Source organism: Homarus americanus, unplaced genomic scaffold (assembly GCF_018991925.1).
Source record: "Homarus americanus isolate GMGI-L3 unplaced genomic scaffold, GMGI_Hamer_2.0 scaffold39675, whole genome shotgun sequence".
In the NCBI taxonomy this organism is placed as follows: Eukaryota; Metazoa; Arthropoda; class Malacostraca; order Decapoda; family Nephropidae; genus Homarus; species Homarus americanus.
In genome coordinates this window covers 16,825,182-16,843,551 of record NW_024736071.1, presented here as the reverse complement: position 1 = coordinate 16,843,551, position 18,370 = coordinate 16,825,182, and the positions used below count along the sequence as shown (strand labels likewise).

Here is an 18,370-nt window from a genome sequence, read left to right as displayed (position 1 = left end):
CAAAAAATAATCTTTTCCATCACCAGATACAGACATGAATCTAGGATGTTTGGGCCACGGTAAGTTTAGTGTGGATCAGGGTGGTTAGGAGCTAATCTAACCTAACCTAACCTAACCTAACCTCTCACCGATACACAAACACCAAAAAAAGTATCACAATGAACACTGCGGCTCCTATTGTCTCGGTAGTGTTGTCAAAACGATTCATCCGTTGTGTCATATATTATCTAACACAAAAACCATAAAGACATGTGTGTGTGTGTGTGTGTGTGTGTGTGTGTGTGTGTGTGTGTGTGTGTGTGTGATACAAGTTTGGACAAAAGCAAATTTTACGGTAATTTCCCTTGAGATTCTCCTCGGTGTAGTAGTGTAGTAACCCTGAACGCCCTCTGTGTTTAGGCAGCCATCATCCTCCGGCCACAAGCACTTCACGTCTATTACACACCTACTGAAGGAGTGTATACTGAAGGAGGAGGAGGAGGAAGAGGCAGGTTTTCTCCTCCGTGTGTGTTTATGTGTCTGAATGAGGGTATTGTTGTGTGTGTGTGTGTGTTTGTGTTTGTGTGTGTGTGTGTGTGTGTGTGTGTGTGTGTGTGTGTGTGTGAGTGAGAGAGAGAGAGACAATTCTAATCACCACGAAAACAGCACTGGTTCCGGGTCACACTAAAGGTCCGCCTGACGAGAGGTATTTCGAGTCACTTGCGGTCATTTTCTTGTGGTGATAATCTTTCAATTTCCGGAACACTAATGTGAGATTGTTTCAATACCACTCAAGACAGCCGCCGCCCCTGCACTACACCACCGCCCACCACACCACTGCCCCACCACACCACCGCCCAGCACCACACCACCACCCAGCACCACACCACCGCCCAGCACCACACCACCGCCCAGCACCACACCACCGCCCAGCACCACACCACCGCCCAGCACCACACGCCCACCCACACCACCAGCACCCACCGCCCACACCACCGCCCAGCACCACACCACCGCCCAGCACCACACCACCGCCCAGCACCACCACACACCACCGCCCAGCACCACACCACCACCAGCACCACACCACCGCCCAGCACCACACCACCGCACCAGCACCACACCACCGCCCACACCACCGCCACACCACACCACTGCCCCGCACCACACCGCCCAGCACCACACCACCACCCAGCACCACACCACCGCCCAGCACCACACCACCGCCCAGCACCACACCACCGCCCAGCACCACACCACCGCCCAGCACCACACCACTGCCCCACCACCACACCACCGCCCAGCACCACACCACCACCCAGCACCACACCACCGACCAGCACCACACCGCCCACCACACCACCGCCCAGCACCACACCACCGCCCAGCACCACACCACTGCTCAGCACCACACCACACTACCGCAGCACCACACCACCACCCAGCACCACACCACCGCCCCAGCACCACACCACCGCCCCAGCACCACACCACCGCCCCAGCACCACACCACACACCTCCAGCTAACACTGTCGGCGAAAAGCTTCCTCAAAAGTCCCTCTGGCTGTGTTGACCTGAGCCATGACGAATACATGAAGTAAATACAGATTATGATAAGGTGTACAGAGTGAATTATATGATCCTTCGTGAGACAGAGGATGATGGAGACTCACTGTGTTATATGAGGTGTTGATATGATGCAAGTAAGATTGATTAGTTTACTCTCGTTACCCCTAAATCATTCCTGTCACACAGTACACTTGTTTTACACTACCCCCTCAACACTCGATATAACGCACTTCCCTCTACCTGTAGTCCGTTATAGAGAGGTTTCACTATATTGTTACCCTAGACGAGTGTTACGTTAAAAGGGTCAAATTAAACTTGGTATTCAATTGAAGTCGACTCGTGGCGCAATAAGACTCCGGAAACTGTTAACTCCGTGTAATGTGTTTTACCTCAATGACTGACTAGTGAGGTCCAGGCCGGGCGAGGTGTGGTGGGTGGGTGGTCCTGTAGGCTGTGTATGTGTGGCCTACAGAATAATGTATCAATCTAATGCTTCGGGTTCATGATTCTGAATCTTTCTGAGGTTCGTGGTTCGGAGGGAGAAGAGACAACAGGACCTTAGTAGATGACTGCACACCACCACGAGGATGACCCGGAATTAATAACTCATTAACTATACCTTAACTTCCCCCCTTGGTAAATAAAAACTCCTCCAAGCACGAGAGAAAACATCCATCAGTAAAGTCAGATAAGGCCAACACTGTAGCCGGCACTAAGTTAACTTAAGGAATTTATACAATATAAGCTAATTAGTTAATTAACTAACAGCAGGTATAGTGAGTCAGGTGTGTTCAGGTGTGACAATATGACAGCCACGCATAAATGCCATAAGCAGGAATGAGGGAGGGAGCTGTAGTGAAGGGAGGGAGGAGAGGGGGACGAGGGGGAGAAGGGGAGGAAAGGGAGAAAGAGGGAAGAGAGAGGGAGGGGGAGGAGAGGAAGAAGGAGGGGGAGGGGAAAAAGGAGGAGAGGGAAGAAGATGGGAGGAGTGGGGGAGATGGGGAGGGGGAGGAGGGGGAGATGGGAGAGAGGGGAGGGAGGAAGAGACACTTGGCGGTGATGGCTGTACACAAGGTTGAGACCTTCAATCAACCACACAGTCAACCAACCCACCGCCAAAAACTACCATTAATCAACCACAATCGTCTTCAACCAGCCAGCAAGCCCGCCCGCCATTACCACCATCAATCAACTACCATTGACGACGACGACCCAGAGCATTACCAACACGACCTCTACCACCTACCACCACCTATCACTACCACCACTACCAGTACCTACCAACACGACCTCTACCACCTACCACACCCACCTATCACTACCACCACTACCAGTACCTACCAACACCTTCACCACCACCTATCACTACCACCACTACCAGTACCTACCAACACCTTCACCACCACCTATCACTACCACCACTACCAGTACCTACCAACACCTTCACCACCACCTATCACTACCACCACTACCAGTACCTACCAACACCTTCACCACCACCTATCACTACCACCACTACCAGTACCTACCAACACCTTCACCACCACCTATCACTACCACCACTACCAGTACCTACCAACACCTTCACCACCACCTATCACTACCACCACTACCAGTACCTATCAACACCTTCACCACCACCTATCACTACCACCTCCCTCAACACTTACTATAACACCTTTCTTGCAGAGAGAGAGAGAGAGAGAGAGAGAGAGAGAGTATAAAAGTTAATCAAACTGGATAACCATAATAACAGTAATCACAATCCTTTAAAGTAAATAACATAGGCTGTAACTAATGGTTCGTGATACATCTAATTGAATGCGTCGGAAATTGAATGAGTGTGTTTACCGTCAATCGTGGCGGTGGGTGAGTTTTATGGGTGACGGCAAAAATGTGACAATATCCTGAGCATTATGACTTCCTGGACCTAGTCTCTCTCTCTCTCTCTCTCGCTCTCTCTCTCAACCTAACCTAACCTAACCCAATCTAACCTAACCTCTCTCTCTCTCTCTGCTCAGGAGGAAGATGGTTGACGGTCAGGTATTAAAGCCTCAATTACACAGTGACAGTAATGGACTGATGATGACTACTGCTGTCAGGGATGGTTATACTGCCACCACCACTACAGCTACATCACTATGTCACCACACTACTACTACACCACACTACCACATTATGTCACCACACTACCATATTATGTCACCACTACAACACTATACTACCACACAACAACACTATGCTACAACACTATGCCACCATACTAAATACTATATCATCACTACTACAACACTATATCATCACTACAACCACACTACCACATTTTGTCATCACTACAACTAACATCACCCCTACTACCACGAGGCTAAACACTGCCATCACTACTACAACCACCATCTCCACGACACTACTACCATCACCACCACAGGTTAGATGTAACCACGGCAATCAATTCCAGACGTCTGAGGGTTGGCGACCACAATCTTCTATCCAAACCTAACCTAACCTCAATTTCTATCCGGTGTGTGGGTGTGTGTGTCTGCCTGCTCTATGGTACACAACGCACTCATCCAACTCTTATAGGAGAAGGTCGTAGTGGTAGACATGGGTGTGTTGTGGTTGTGTGTGTGTCTGTGGGGGAGGGCAGAGACGTGGAGGGGAAGGGAGGGGCGGGGGAGGGAGTCGTGTACTACTAGCTGGCACAGAAGGGGAGGAGGAGCCATTAGAGGCACGTGTGAATGTGTAGGGCGCGGCAGGTAGGTCCCAGGTCTTGGTATAGGCACCTGTAGACCTGAGCGGCAGCTGTGGGGCATGTGTGTGTGCTGCGTGCCGGGCGTGTTACTCTCTCTCTCTCTCTCTCTCTCTCTCTCTCTCTCGCACACGCCTCTTTCTCTTCATATCACACAGACACCCTCTCTCACACAATACACACACACACACACACACACACACACACACACACACACACACACACACATAAACACACACACTCTCTGTCTTTCTCTCCTGTACACACACACAGCTATTTCTCTCTCTCTCTCGCCACACACTCACACACATACTCACATGTTAACACCGATCTAAACGTCCTGAACACACACACACACACACACACACACACACACACACACACACACACACACACACACACACACACACACACACACACACACACACACACACACACAGCCAAGCATCCTGTGAGTTAGTCTCCTTCACACTCTCAATAATCTCTTAACACAATTGAACAGTTAACACCAAGAACTTCTGTTACAACAACGAATATTTGGCGAGGCTGCTGCTGCAAGTGCTGTGGTGGGTGAGTGGAGTGTTGTGGTGGAGTGCGTTGTGGTGGGGAGTGCTGGAGTGTGTAGTGGTGGAGTGTGTTGTGGTGAGTGCGTTGTGGTGGAGTGCGTTGTGGTTGAGTGCGTTGTGGTGGAGTGAGTGGTGGGTGAGTTGTGGTGAGTGTGTGGTGGTGGAGTGTGTGGTGGGTGTAGTGTGGTAGAGTGCGTTGTGGTGGGTGAGTTGTGGTGGAGTGAGTGTGGTGAGTGAGTTGTGGTGGAGTTGTGGTGAGTGAGTTGTAGTGAGTGTGTAGTGGTGGAGTGCGTTGTGGTGGAGTGTGTTGTGGTGGCGTGTGGTGGAGTGTATAGTGGTGGGTGCGTTGTGGTGGAGTGGTGGTGGTGCGTTGTGGTGGAGTGTGTGGAGTGCAGTGGTGAGTGCGTGTGGGTGTAGTGGTGCGTTGTGGTGGAGTGTAGTGTGGTGGAGTGTGTTGTGGTCTCACCTCCTGCAAGAGTTGGATGAGTGCGTTGGATAATCCTTCCTCCTCCTCCTTTCTTCTTCCTCCGATAAATATAAAACCTCCATATAACGGATTACATGGAAGAAAATACATTATATCGAGGGTCCGTTAAATGAAAAACCTCCATATAACGGACTTTTTGGGAGAGATCCAGGAGACCCCCCACGGAGCCACGACCTATTGTAGTGACGGATCTCGCCTGACAATGAGCGACCTCGACTTGTCAAAATATTTTCTCTGTCCACAAATCTCTGGTGATGGCGACTTGTTGGGGGGATACTCTCCCTTTAGGAGGAGGGAAGAGGAGGAACAACGGAGGAGGAGGAACAACGGAGGAGGAGGAACAACGGAGGAGGAGGAAGAACGGAGGAGGGTAGCAGGCGTGTAGGTGTCAGTAATCCCCAGCTTGCTACTGTTAATCCCCTGACCATTTACCCCTCCTCTCCTCCCCCACGCCCCCGCCACACTCTCCCACCAAGTAATCCCCCACACACACTCCCCCACCAAGTAATCCCCACCAGACAGATTTATTAGAGTAGGATTATCTATAAAGGCTAGGATTTTTTCCTTAATGGTTTCAAGTCGACTCGAGACAATATGGCGAAGACCGTGTTCCCTGACTCACCTTCTCCGACTAAAACTGAACTGACTCACCACCAGCTGACAAAAACTTAACTGACTCACCTCCTTCTCCGACTAAAATGAACTGACTCACCACCTCTATAACTCGAGCCTCAACTGACTCACCATCTCTGTGACATAAGCTTGAATTGACTCACCATCACTGACACAAGCCTAAACTGACTCACGTCCTCTGTGACACGGGCTCGAACTGACTCACCCTGACAAAAAACTGAACTGACTCGCCCCTGACAAAAAACTGAACTGACTCACCCGATAAAAATTGAACTGGCTCACCCCTGACAAAAAACTGAACTGACTCTTCTCTGACAAAAACTTAACTGACTCACCTCCACTGACAAAACATCACCTGACTCACTACCTCTCTGACATATGATAAAATAAAACAAAGCCTCACCGAGAAATATATCAACAATGTCTGCATAATATTTCGTGTCAGTTTATTCAGGTGTAACGAGAGACCAGGTAATACTCTCAAGGTTAAGACTTACCTGTGTGAAGTTCATGTACTGAGACAACACACACACACACACACACACACACACACAATGTTATTTTTTAAAACTGTGTACGAGTGTCTGCCTAATGATGGTGTATATTATGTGTATATTATAGAGTAAATTACGTATGATAATATGCTAGACTTGGAATATATCTATATCTGTATATATCGTTTACATACATACATACATACATACATACATACATACATACATACATCCCCACCCCTGCCTCCTCTTACAACTACTAATTACTGGTATGAACGGGACCACTCCACAGTAATCGTTGTCATTTCTGCCACACTGATCATTATATAATCCTGAAGCGAAGATTATGACCGTGTGGTGACAGGATACACAGACTAACTTTTAGTATTTTTCGTAGCTAAGACACCCAAAATGACAGTCATAAACAGATAACAACACTTCATGGCGACATATTTACGACAACAAGCGTGCGTGAATTTCTCCTACCCCCCAAAAAAAAAAATCGTTCAAAATTCGTGAAGGAAGAGGAGGGTGAGGGCCGAGGGCTGAGGACGGTGAGGGCTCAGAGGGGTTGGGGTGAGGGTGGTGAGGGGTGAGGGTGGTGAGGGTGGTGAGGGGTGAGTGGGGTGAGGGAACAGGAGCTAATTATTCACGGAGGTAATTAGGGAGTTATTGGTCAATTTTGGTGAGAAAGTTCAGGTAATGAGAGAAGTTTTAGGCTGAGGAAATGAGATATATATATATTTACCTCACAACAAACTTAGTGAGAGAAAAAATTACCTCACAAAAGAATGAGAGAAAATATTTACCTCACAACAAACTTTGTGAGAAATATATTTATCACTTAATTGTTCTCCTTACGTGACCTTATCTCCCAATTATCTCTCGGCCTTATCTCCAGCCTGCTATCGGTCTCCTAGATATCTCTCCCATCTCTGTCTCCTACCCTTCACATAGTGTATTATGAGATACTGTATATGGTGTGGCTGATAAGGTAAAAAGGGTGGTACTGGATTAACAACAGCAACAATAAAAACAATAATAACAATAGTAATAACAAACAGAGAGAGAGAGAGAGAGAGAGAGAGAGAGAGAGAGAGCTGGCTAATTGTTAGTTAATAAGATCTTGCATGTTCCACCTCCCGCCATATGGTGCACAACAGCCCCGGGGGGAGGAAGAGAAGGGGGAGGGAGGGAAGATGGTGGGGAGGGAAGGTGGGGAGAAGGGTGGGGAGGGAAGGTGGGGGGAGGGAAGGAAAAGTAGGGGAAAAGAAGGTAGTGGGGGAAGGAAGATGGTGGGGGAGGAAGATGGGGGAGGAAGGTGGTGAGGAATGGGTGAAAATATCACCACAGATGCGTCATACAGGTGTAAGTACCACCACAGATGCGTCACACAGGTGTAAGTACCACCACAGATGCGTAACACAGGTGCAGGAGTCGCTCACCACACCTGGCGCGTCTCCCAGAAATAATTTTCAAAATGAGTTCTGAGTGAGGCTCGGTAACTGCCACTGTCCGCTATGCTCTCCTCTAATTACCGTTCACAGTTGAGGAAAAATAAAAAAATCGAAGTTATATATTTTTTTTTACAATCGAACACAAGAATATTTCACAAACGAAGTCATTCCGAACAGTAAAGCATATTATAATTCAGTAACCGAATACTCTCGCCTTCATTCATTTATAAACGAACAAGTTATCGAACATAGATATTTCATTTCATACACTAGGGTGAAATATATCCCATCCGAACACACACGTAACTAACACAGAAATCACATAAACCGGACACACTACTTAAATGTATACAACCGGATATATTTATTTTCACGTATAAAATAAATAAAATCTTCATAACCAACCCCTGATGTTAATATGACCGGTACATGACGGTCACTTAAGAGTCAATAACCGAGCACAGGTAATTATTATTATTATCAGTAACCGGACGAACTGTTATATTGTAGATGGTCAGTGAACACAGGGGAGTGAACGTATTACCTGCACACACACACACACACACACCGGTTCTCAGGTAAAACTGGACCGTAATTACATACATTACGTTACTTTTAACTCATAACAACATCCTAATTACACCATATCTCCTACACCCAACTGGTAGACGTCTGGCTGTATAGACCATCTTTAAACACAAGTAAAACAATAACATAAAAACAACAACAGAATCATAAAAAACAAAACATGAACACTACAACAATATTTACAAATGATGTTAATGGATCCTCCACTATGGTACGTTCGTTAACACACACACACACACACACACACACACACACACACACACACACCAAAAAACAAGATTGCTATGAGTTGACTTTATATTTCCTGCAACACAGAGAAAAAGTTTTGGTACACACACACACACACAACCACCTACTTCGGTTTAGTCAACAAAACTCCTCACACTTTGACTTAACTAATGGAAGTTTATCACGAGTGAGGGATTTTTTGTTTTAGTTTTTTCACCTTCAAGAACAACCGGTACTACATAGCCACAGGTACATTGATTAGTTCTTAATCACCTTTGTATATTAAAATTCAACAGTCGAGTCAATTATTAAAGTCCATTCACCTCTCCCCCTGAACCACGAACCCCCGAGAGATTCATCAGAACTCGTGAATCTGAAGCATTTATGGACAGAATAAATGTATCAGTCTACTGCTTCGGGTTCACGAGTCTGAATCTATTGGTGGTTCGTGGTTCAAGGGGAGAGGCGACCAACAAGACTTTAGGGGTTGGTTGACTGGACACTGAAGGATACTTTACCTTAACCAAGACTTAATATAGTTAGGTCATGAAGAGCGTGAAGGAATACTTATAAAAAAAGATTCCCTCGTGAGCCCAAAATACTAATAAGTTAGGTCAGAAGAGGCGTGAATTGGACTGACTGAACGAATACACACACACACACCAAGAGGGTTGATCGGGGTGTATGACTTGTAACTAACATACAACAATAATTAATTTCAAAATACAAAGTAAATACAAAAAAAACTGTACTAGAGAGAGAGAGCGAGAGCGAGAGAGAGAGAGAGAGAGAGAGAGAGAGAGAGAAGGGTTAGGTTAGTGTTAAATTGGTTAAAATTTAGGTGAAATAAGCTGTGGTTAAGTTTCTGCCGGTTAGACAGATAGACAGACAGACAGACAGACAGACACACACAGACACACACACACACAGCGTAGAGAGAGAGAGAGAGAGAGAGAGAGGTTTAGTTTTAGTTGCAAGATTGAGCCAAGGTCAAGATGACAGCTGAAGGAAGTCGATGGTCCGCTGGTGTGTGTTGTGTGTGTTTACTGCCCAAGCTCTCCTGTCTCACTCAATGGTCTTATATTATGGTGAAAAGTATTACCAAACCTCTTTTTTTTTTAACTGTGGGTGGCTGATGTCTGTCTGCTTGTCTGTCTGTCTGTCTCTAGCTTACTTAGCCTAAAGATTAACCGCCCTAACAGACGTCTATTGATATAATCCGTTAAATAGAGGTCTCACATCTAACAGACCCTCGATATAACGGACTTACTTATCCCTAATTCCGTTAAATAGAGATGCCACTATGTCACACAGACGGTAAGCGAGGTGTAAAGCAGTCATATCTGAGGGTTGGCGACCACAGTCCTCCACTTTAAACGTTCTGGGGCTCTTTTTACCTAACCTAACCTGATCTACCCTAACCTGTGACCCAAGCATTCGTAACATAAGATACAGTGACGGTAGCTGGTGTGTGTGTGTGTGTGTGTCACCACTCCACCCACGCGACTGATAAACACACACACCGCCACCGCTCTTATCAGCCGGGAGTGTGTGAGAGGATGAGCCACTGTCGGGTATTGTGTGTGTGTGGCGTCCATCAGTGACTGTTACAAGATAAAACCACTCTCTCTCTCACTGTTGCTGTATATATTTGTTACTGAACCAGATTCTGTTTGTCCATTGGTCTAGACTTGAGTAACGTGACTTAACCTAACTTAACTCAAATTTGAGCTTGCCTAACCTAATCTAAACTCACGCTAATTCTACTTTACCTAACCAAACCTAAACTAACGCTAACTTGACTTAACCTAACTTAACACTAACTTGAGCTAACCTAACCTAATCTAAACTAACACCAATTCTTCTTTACCTAACGACGCTAACTTGACCTAATCTAACTTAACCTAACGCTAACTTAACCGAACGCTAACTTGACCTAACCTAATCTAAAGTAACGCTAACTTAACCTAACGCTAACTTAACTTCACCTGAACTCACCTAACCTAACCCATATTAGGTTAGGTTAGATACACTAAGACACCTCCAGCACACACCACCACAAATACGAGAGCCCTGTTCCTCATCAGCCCTGGCCGCCCACCTATGAGAGCGGTAGATCACTACTTGTCACCGTGTACCAGTTACGTTAACCCAGGAACAGGAATCTTACGTCCATATTTCACTCTTATTCACATCTTACCTAAAAATACTTACCATTTCTCTCTTTAATTCAGATATCTAGCCCCCAAAATACTTCAATCTTCATTCTAATAGTCATAATACCTACACAAGAATATATACAATGACCAGAATATAATGAAAACAAACGTATTTTTTTCACAAGTGCGCCAACAATTGTACAGCGGTCGTGTGTGCGTTTTTATCATAACACCTTTGATAAGAGTTGTGGTTAATGATAAAAGACACAATGCTTAACGTTAACCCGACCGAATATATAGTGTTTTATAGTGTTTAATTATAGTACTACCACGACCATTACCACCACGAACCACCGCCCGCCAAACACGCACTTCATTCACTGCACACACACTCACACCTGCTGTAAGCGCTCAGTCTTTCCCAATGAATCTGTATCTGTGCCGTGTCCGACCAATACAGTGTTGCGTGCTGCATGGTTACAGGTGTAGTGCTGGCTGTTGTGTCGCGTGGTGTACAGGTGTAGTGCTGGCTGTTGTGTCGCGTGGTGTACAGGTGTAGTGCTGGCTACAGGTGGTGGGTGTCGCGTGAGGTGTACAGGTGTAGTGCTGGCTGTTGTGTCGCGTGTGATGCGGACGTTGTGTACTTCCTGTGAGAGACGAGTTAATGGAAGATATTTACAGTGAAGAAGATATGGTCCAGCAAAGTGTGACCAAAGCGTATAATTTTGTGGCAATGCAGGTATGTGTGTTAGTGATGGAGGCAGGTACATGTAGACGTACATACAGGTGTGACGCGGACAGGTGTGGGTTATGTTTAAGTGTGTGTACTGTACTGTATGACGGAGTTGTGGAGGTAGATGTAAGAGGAAATATTTTGAGAAGGTAGTGTGAACACTAGTGTGGAAAGGGAAGGTGAGAATGCAGGTGTGTGTGAGGGAGCTCCTGCTGGCCGCCAACACCGCCAGGCTGGGAGGGAGGGAGGCAGCGGCCGCCCTCAGGGACTCCGCACGCGCCCTTCTTGCCAACCTTCACAAATAATCTCGCATTTTTTTACTATTCGTGTCAACCATCAGTAGAAGGACTGTGAGCAGGGACACTCCGAGAAGAAGGTTAGGTGACTGTAATACACAACTGTGGTACTCACCCCGACCAGAGCGGCCCACGAACCGCAGATCGTTGAATTTGGCGATTTGGTTCTTCATGACGGCCGAGTTGTTGCGCAGCTCAGCGCAGAAGTTTTCATCGTTTCCGGCACGGACGGTGACGAGTGTGCCGTCGCCCACCTCGCCCAGGGCGATCACCTTGAAGGCGACGGGCAGCGTCTTGTTGGACCGCCAGTGGGGCGGTAAGATGGTGCACACGAAGTTGGGGCTTCCCGTGCGCACCAGCTCCCCCGGGTGCTCCCCTAGCAGCTCCGTCAGGGCCCGCTCGGACCACCAGCAGTCACCCATCTCCTCCCCCAGGTGCATCCTGCTGCCCCGCCAACTCACTCTGCTCTCCTTCGAGCTTCACTCTCCCCGGGGCTCCTGGCCTCTCACCAGGGGCCTCGCACTACTGTACCTCCCCAGGGCGCTCTCACAGCCCCTAACTACACTCTCACTGCGCACTAGACCCACACACCCATGAGTACACTCCGTCACCTCCTCCCCCGGGGTGGCGCCCCTGCACGTGTTGCTGATACACCCGCGTCAGTGCCACTGGCTCAAGAAGCCGCAGCGTTGCACGTGGACAAGCGTGGCGGCGGCGGTCGGGAACCACGGGTGTAGTTGCGTGTGACCGCAGGCAGTGGTTGCGGGAGTGCAGGTGTGTCAGAGGTGAGGGTGTTGTGGGCGCGTGGAGCCGCCGTGCTGCGGGCGGTGTGTGCGGCTGTGTCCTCAGGGCGCGCGGGTTCACCACTGAGCCCCGCCGGCCTCGCGCTCCTCACTCACGCGCCGCTCACCACACCTGCGCATGCGCACACCGCACCAGACCACCTGCACGCTCACTCCCACCGTCACTCTCTCAGGATAACACACACCTCCGTAAAGTCATGTGCACTCAATGTTCCACCCACCATACACTCAATGTTCCATCCACCGTGAACTCAATGTTCCACCCACCGTACACTCAATGTTCCACACCACTGTACACTCAATGTTCCACACCACCGTACACTCAATGTTCCACCCACCGTGCACTCAATGTTCCACCCACCGTACACTCAATGTTCCACCCACCGTGAACTCAATGTTCCACCCACCGTACACTCAATGTTCCACACCACTGTACACTCAATGTTCCACCCACACCGTCACTTTACGAGTTACCATATACAATATACAAAACAATATATCCATTATCAAGGCTAATCTACATTGTCTCAACACCACGCTGCTGATAAACACTCATACGCCACACCTTATACACCTGATCCCAGACACCTGCCACAACATACCTGAAGCCCAAATATCTCTTCCTCTATCTAATCTACAATAATCATAACTACGATTTTTTGTACATCATTAAAACAAAACAAAAAACAGTTGCTAAGTAATTCATGACGATAATACAGCTCAGGTAAAGACTATAGACCCATCATTATATCTCACCTGTTAACACCACACCTCACATTCATACATAAACATCAAATCACACCCAAAAACAAATCACCATACAACTTCACAGTAAATTACCACATTACTAACACATAATCCACCTTTAAACAGAAGCAAAAAGCAAAACACAAGGAAAATCACCTAAGAATCACCTCATTTTCCCCCATTCAACTTTTTTTTCCTCTTTCAACTTAATGCCTTATTATTTCCCCCCAACAGAAAAACTCATCTGTGTGGTAAAAAGTCGCCATAAGAACTGGTAAGAGAGGCAGCGCGCCGCACATCATCAGGGTGTAAAAGAGAGCAGTAATGATAGTACTGATAAAATTGATCTTCCCGTTTCACTAAGTACAGCAGTGGTGGTGGTGGTATTCCTCAGGGTAGAGATTCATATGCTGTCACCTATTGTTTGTGGGTTGTTTTTAATTACAGGTGTTGTGTTATTTATTACAGATGTTATAGTTTTTATAACAGGTGTTTTTGTTTTTTATTACAGGTGTTATGTTTTTTATTACGTTATTTTTTATTACATGTGTTATGTTTTTTTATTACAGGTGTTATGTTTTCTGATTACAGGTATTATATTTTTGATCACAGGTGTTTCTTTTTTTCCAGGTATTATGTTTTTGATTACAGATGTTTTTTATTACAGGTGTTATGCTTTTTAAGTTTTTTTATTACAGATGTAATGTTTTTTTTTATTACAGGTGTTGTGTTTTTTATCAGATGTAATTTTTTTATTACAGTTGTAATGTTTTTTATTACAGGTGTTTTTTTACAGGTGTTTCTTTTTTTATTACAGTTGTTTTTTATTATTACAGTTGTTTTTTTATCACAGGTGTAATGTTTTTATTACAGGTGTTGTGTTTTTTATTACAGGTGTTGTTTTTATTACAGACAAGCTGCCAGCGCCTCCACACGTGCAACATCTATGGACAGCCCTGCCGGTCCCGTATCGGCCTCTCGAGTCACCTCAGAGCTCACTAACGAAGGTGACATCCTTAATAACTTTTACCATTGTATCATAGCTGGATGATCGTCAAACTCGATTCCGAATGACAGCAAAATAGTATTAGTTGTGGTAGTAGCAGTAGTAGTAGTAGTGTGTAGGGGGAGGGCGGTGTCTGTATGTGTATGCATGACAGACACATACGTATGTATTTTTATGTATGCATGAACGAGAGATAACATCATCAAAACACACAACAGATTTCAATACTTCTTCACTCTTCCCTAATATCAAACCTAATGTAACCTAACGTAACCTAACCTAACCCACCCTAAACCTAACCTAGCCTCCCCGATTTACACAAAAAATTTAATCCTGGAAAAAACACCAGCAAAAATGAATAAAAAAATCAAGAGTAATAATTCAAATGCCACTTAGATGTGCATGAGAGACTACCGCGCAAAAACTCGCCCACAAAACCACTACTGAGACGCTAACTGGGAACGATATAATATTTGGGCTAATTCAAGATTTGCCAAGTTCTGATATCTGAGTTCATTATTCTGTCCCCGTGGAAGCTTTTAGAGGCTTTTGGAGGTTTGGAGGTTTGGAGGCGTGGAGGTTTGGGGGCTTTTGGAATAATAGAGGCGCGGAGGCTTGGAAGCGTAGAAACTTTTGGAGGCGAGTCACACAAGCCAGTCCCTACGTGCTGGCTTATACAAATTATACCAATACAGTTGAATACCTCTATTTAATGGACTATTTGGAGAGGGAAGTCCGTTATATCGAGGTCCCGTTACATATGAAACCCCACATTTAACGGATTATATAGATGAAAGTCCATTATAACAAGGGTCCGTTATCTGAAAACCCACATTTAACGGATTATATATAGAGAAAAGTCCGTAATACAGAGGTTTCACTATATTAGCTTATATTCTACTGTTTCAACATTACGTAACTCTTCCCTCTTATATGTGACAGTGTAACGTCTTCTATATTAGGTGTGACAGTGTAACACATAATAGTGGTGAGTGTGTAACGGGTGACGGTAGGTGAGCAGTGATGAGAAAACGATCAATAATTAATACCCAGCTGCCCATAAAACAGCTTAACAGCGTAAAAAAAAAAATCATTATATTACGTGAGGCAGAAGCAGACAGAAATTGAACAGATATTGGACAGAAACTGACAGAAATTGGACAGAAATTGACAGAAATTGGTTACAGACACGAAGTATGTGACAGAGAGACACAATAGGTCATAACTATTTTATGAACTATTTACCAAGATTTTCTGCATTATGACTTCCACCGCCGGGATATTCAATCTTTATATTATTATCCGTGTGTGTTGACTCAAAACAACGGGTTCGTTCCCGAGGTTCAAGTCGACGTTCTCTCGGTTGGTCAGTGACTCGAAGCGTGGTTCATTCTCACTTTGTCAGTCGAGGCGTCGTTAAGTGTAAACAACAAGTGAATGTTTCTCGTGACCTTCACAACACCCATCAGAGTCTTATTCTGGACTGAGTTTCGAACCTGTGTCTCACCTATGTCTCACCTGTGTCTCACCTATATCTCACCTATGTCTCACCTGTGTCTCAACTATGTCTCACCTGTGTTTCACCTGTGTCTCACCCGTCCCTCACCTATGTTTCACCTGTGTATCACCTGTGTTTCACCTGTGTCTCACTTATGTCTCACCTATATTTCACCTGTCTCACCTATGCTTCACCTGTGTCTCACCTGTGTTTCACCTATGTCTCACCTGTGTCTCACCTATATCTCACCTATGTCTCACCTGTGTCTCACCTATGTCTCACCTGTGTCTCACCTATATCTCACCTATGTCTCACCTGTGTTTCACCTGTGTCTCACCCGTCCCTCACCTATGTTTCACCTGTGTATCACCTGTGTTTCACCTGTGTCTCACTTATGTCTCACCTATGTTTCACCTGTGTCTCACCTATGTTTCACCTGTGTCTCACTTATGTCTCACCTATGTCTCACCTGTGTTTCACCTGTGTCTCACCTGTGTCTCACCTATGCTTCACCTGTGTCCTCACCTGTGTTTCACCTGTGTCTCACCTATGTCTCACCTGTGTCTCACACCTATGCTTCACCTGTGTCTCACCTGTGTTTCACCTGTGTCTCACCTGTGTTTCACCTGTGTCTCACCTGTGTCTCACCTGTGTCTCACCTGTGTTTCACCTGTGTCTCACCTATGCTTCACCTGTGTCTCACCTGTGTTTCACCTGTGTTTCACCTGTGTTTCACCTGTGTCTCACCTGTGTCTCGAAGTAACAAAACAAATGAAGGGTGTGATCGAAAACCTTTTAATGCTTCAAAAGAGCCACGTGTTTATTAAGAAATATTTCATAAGACAACTTCAGGGTTGTAATTGTTTGTGGTACAGGAAACAGTCTAAGGTTTTATGACGCCAGCTTTCAGGGTTTCAGCTGGACAATGGCTAAATGTCAATTACCTCTCTCTCTCTCTCTCTCTCTCTCTCTCTCTCTCTCTCTCTCTCTAAGTCTATTTATATCTCTCTGTCATTATCTATCACTCTCTCTTTATCTGTCTGTCTGCCTGTCTCTTAGTTGACAGGGAAAGACTTAGTGTTGTCAGATAACACAAGACTCACACAAGAAAGAGGAACAGGTCTTAGTTGACGCGGTTGAAGGACTATTCTTGGCTGGTATAAACTTCAAACTTGTACAGATAAACAATACACAAACTTCATCATTACGAAGATCAGGTTATGTATTACTTAACTATTGCTGACTGCTGTTACCTCGTCTGCTACTGTTCCCTCGTCTGCTACTGTTCCCTCGTCTGCTACTGTTCCCTCGTCTGCTACTGTTACCTCGTCTGCTACTGTTCCCTCGTCTGCTACTGTTACCTCGTCTGCTACTGTTACCTCGTCTGCTACTGTTCCCTCGTCTGCTACTGTTCCCTCGTCTGCTACTGTTCCCTCGTCTACTAGTTACCTCGTCTGCTACTGTTCCTCGTCTGCTACTGTCCCTCGTCTGCTACTGTACCTCGCCTGCTACTGTTCCTCGTCTGTTACTGTTACCTCGCCTGCTGCTGCTACCTCGTCTGCTACTGTTACCTCACTGCTCTGTTCCCTCGTCTGCCTGTTACCTCGCCTGCTGCACCTCGTCTGCTACTGTTACCTCGCCTGCTGTTCCCTGTTACTACTGTTACCTCGCCTGCTGCTGTTACCTCGTCTGCTACTGTTACCTCGCTGCTACTGTTCCCTCGTCTGCTACTGTTCCCTCGCCTGCTACTGTTCCCTCGTCTGCTACTGTTACCTCGTCTGCTACTGTTACCTTCTACTACTGGCCTCGCCTGCTACCCTCGTCTGCTACTGTTACCTCGCCTGCTGTTACCTCGTCTGCTACTGTACCCGCCTGCTACTGTTCCCTCGTCTGCTACTGTTACCTCGCCTGCTACTGTTCCCTATCTGCTACTGTTAAACTCTACTGTTACCTCGCCTGCTACTGTTCCTCGTCTGCTACTGTACCTCGTCTGCTACTGTTACCTCGTCTGCTACTGTTCCCTCGTCTGCTACTGTTACCTCGTCTGCTACTGTTCCCTCGTCTGCTACTGTTACCTCGTCTGCTACTGTTCCCTCGTCTGCTACTGTTCCCTCGTCTGCTACTGTTCCCTCGTCTGCTACTGTTACCTCGTCTGCTACTGTTACCTCGCCTGCTACTGTTCCCTCGTCTGCCCCCCTGTCTGTAGGTGGTAAGGACACAGGTATTATATAAACTTACCTGGTGGTGCTGCCGTAGGGCCAAGTTGTCTGTCTCCCTCCTTCGCTCACACTCGCTGCCTCACTCACTCCAAGGTCATACTCCAGTATGTTCCTGCGGTCATACTTGAGCGTAATTCCTCGGTCTCATCTGAAAGTTAT

The 18,370-nt window shown here is 46.3% G+C and overlaps 1 protein-coding gene across 1 annotated transcript in view; it reads right to left on the bottom strand.

The window, feature by feature from the left end:
• The window catches only part of LOC121871840 (runt-related transcription factor 1-like), a 91,771-nt gene extending 77,664 nt beyond the window's left edge, over nt 1-14,107 (bottom strand). Inside the window, exon 1 of the mRNA XM_042374367.1 lies at nt 12,054-14,107. Coding sequence (XP_042230301.1) covers nt 12,054-12,378 — 325 coding nt within the window. The 5' untranslated portion in view covers nt 12,379-14,107. The remainder of the gene's footprint in view (nt 1-12,053) is intronic.
• Between the last annotated feature and the right edge of the window lie 4,263 nt (nt 14,108-18,370).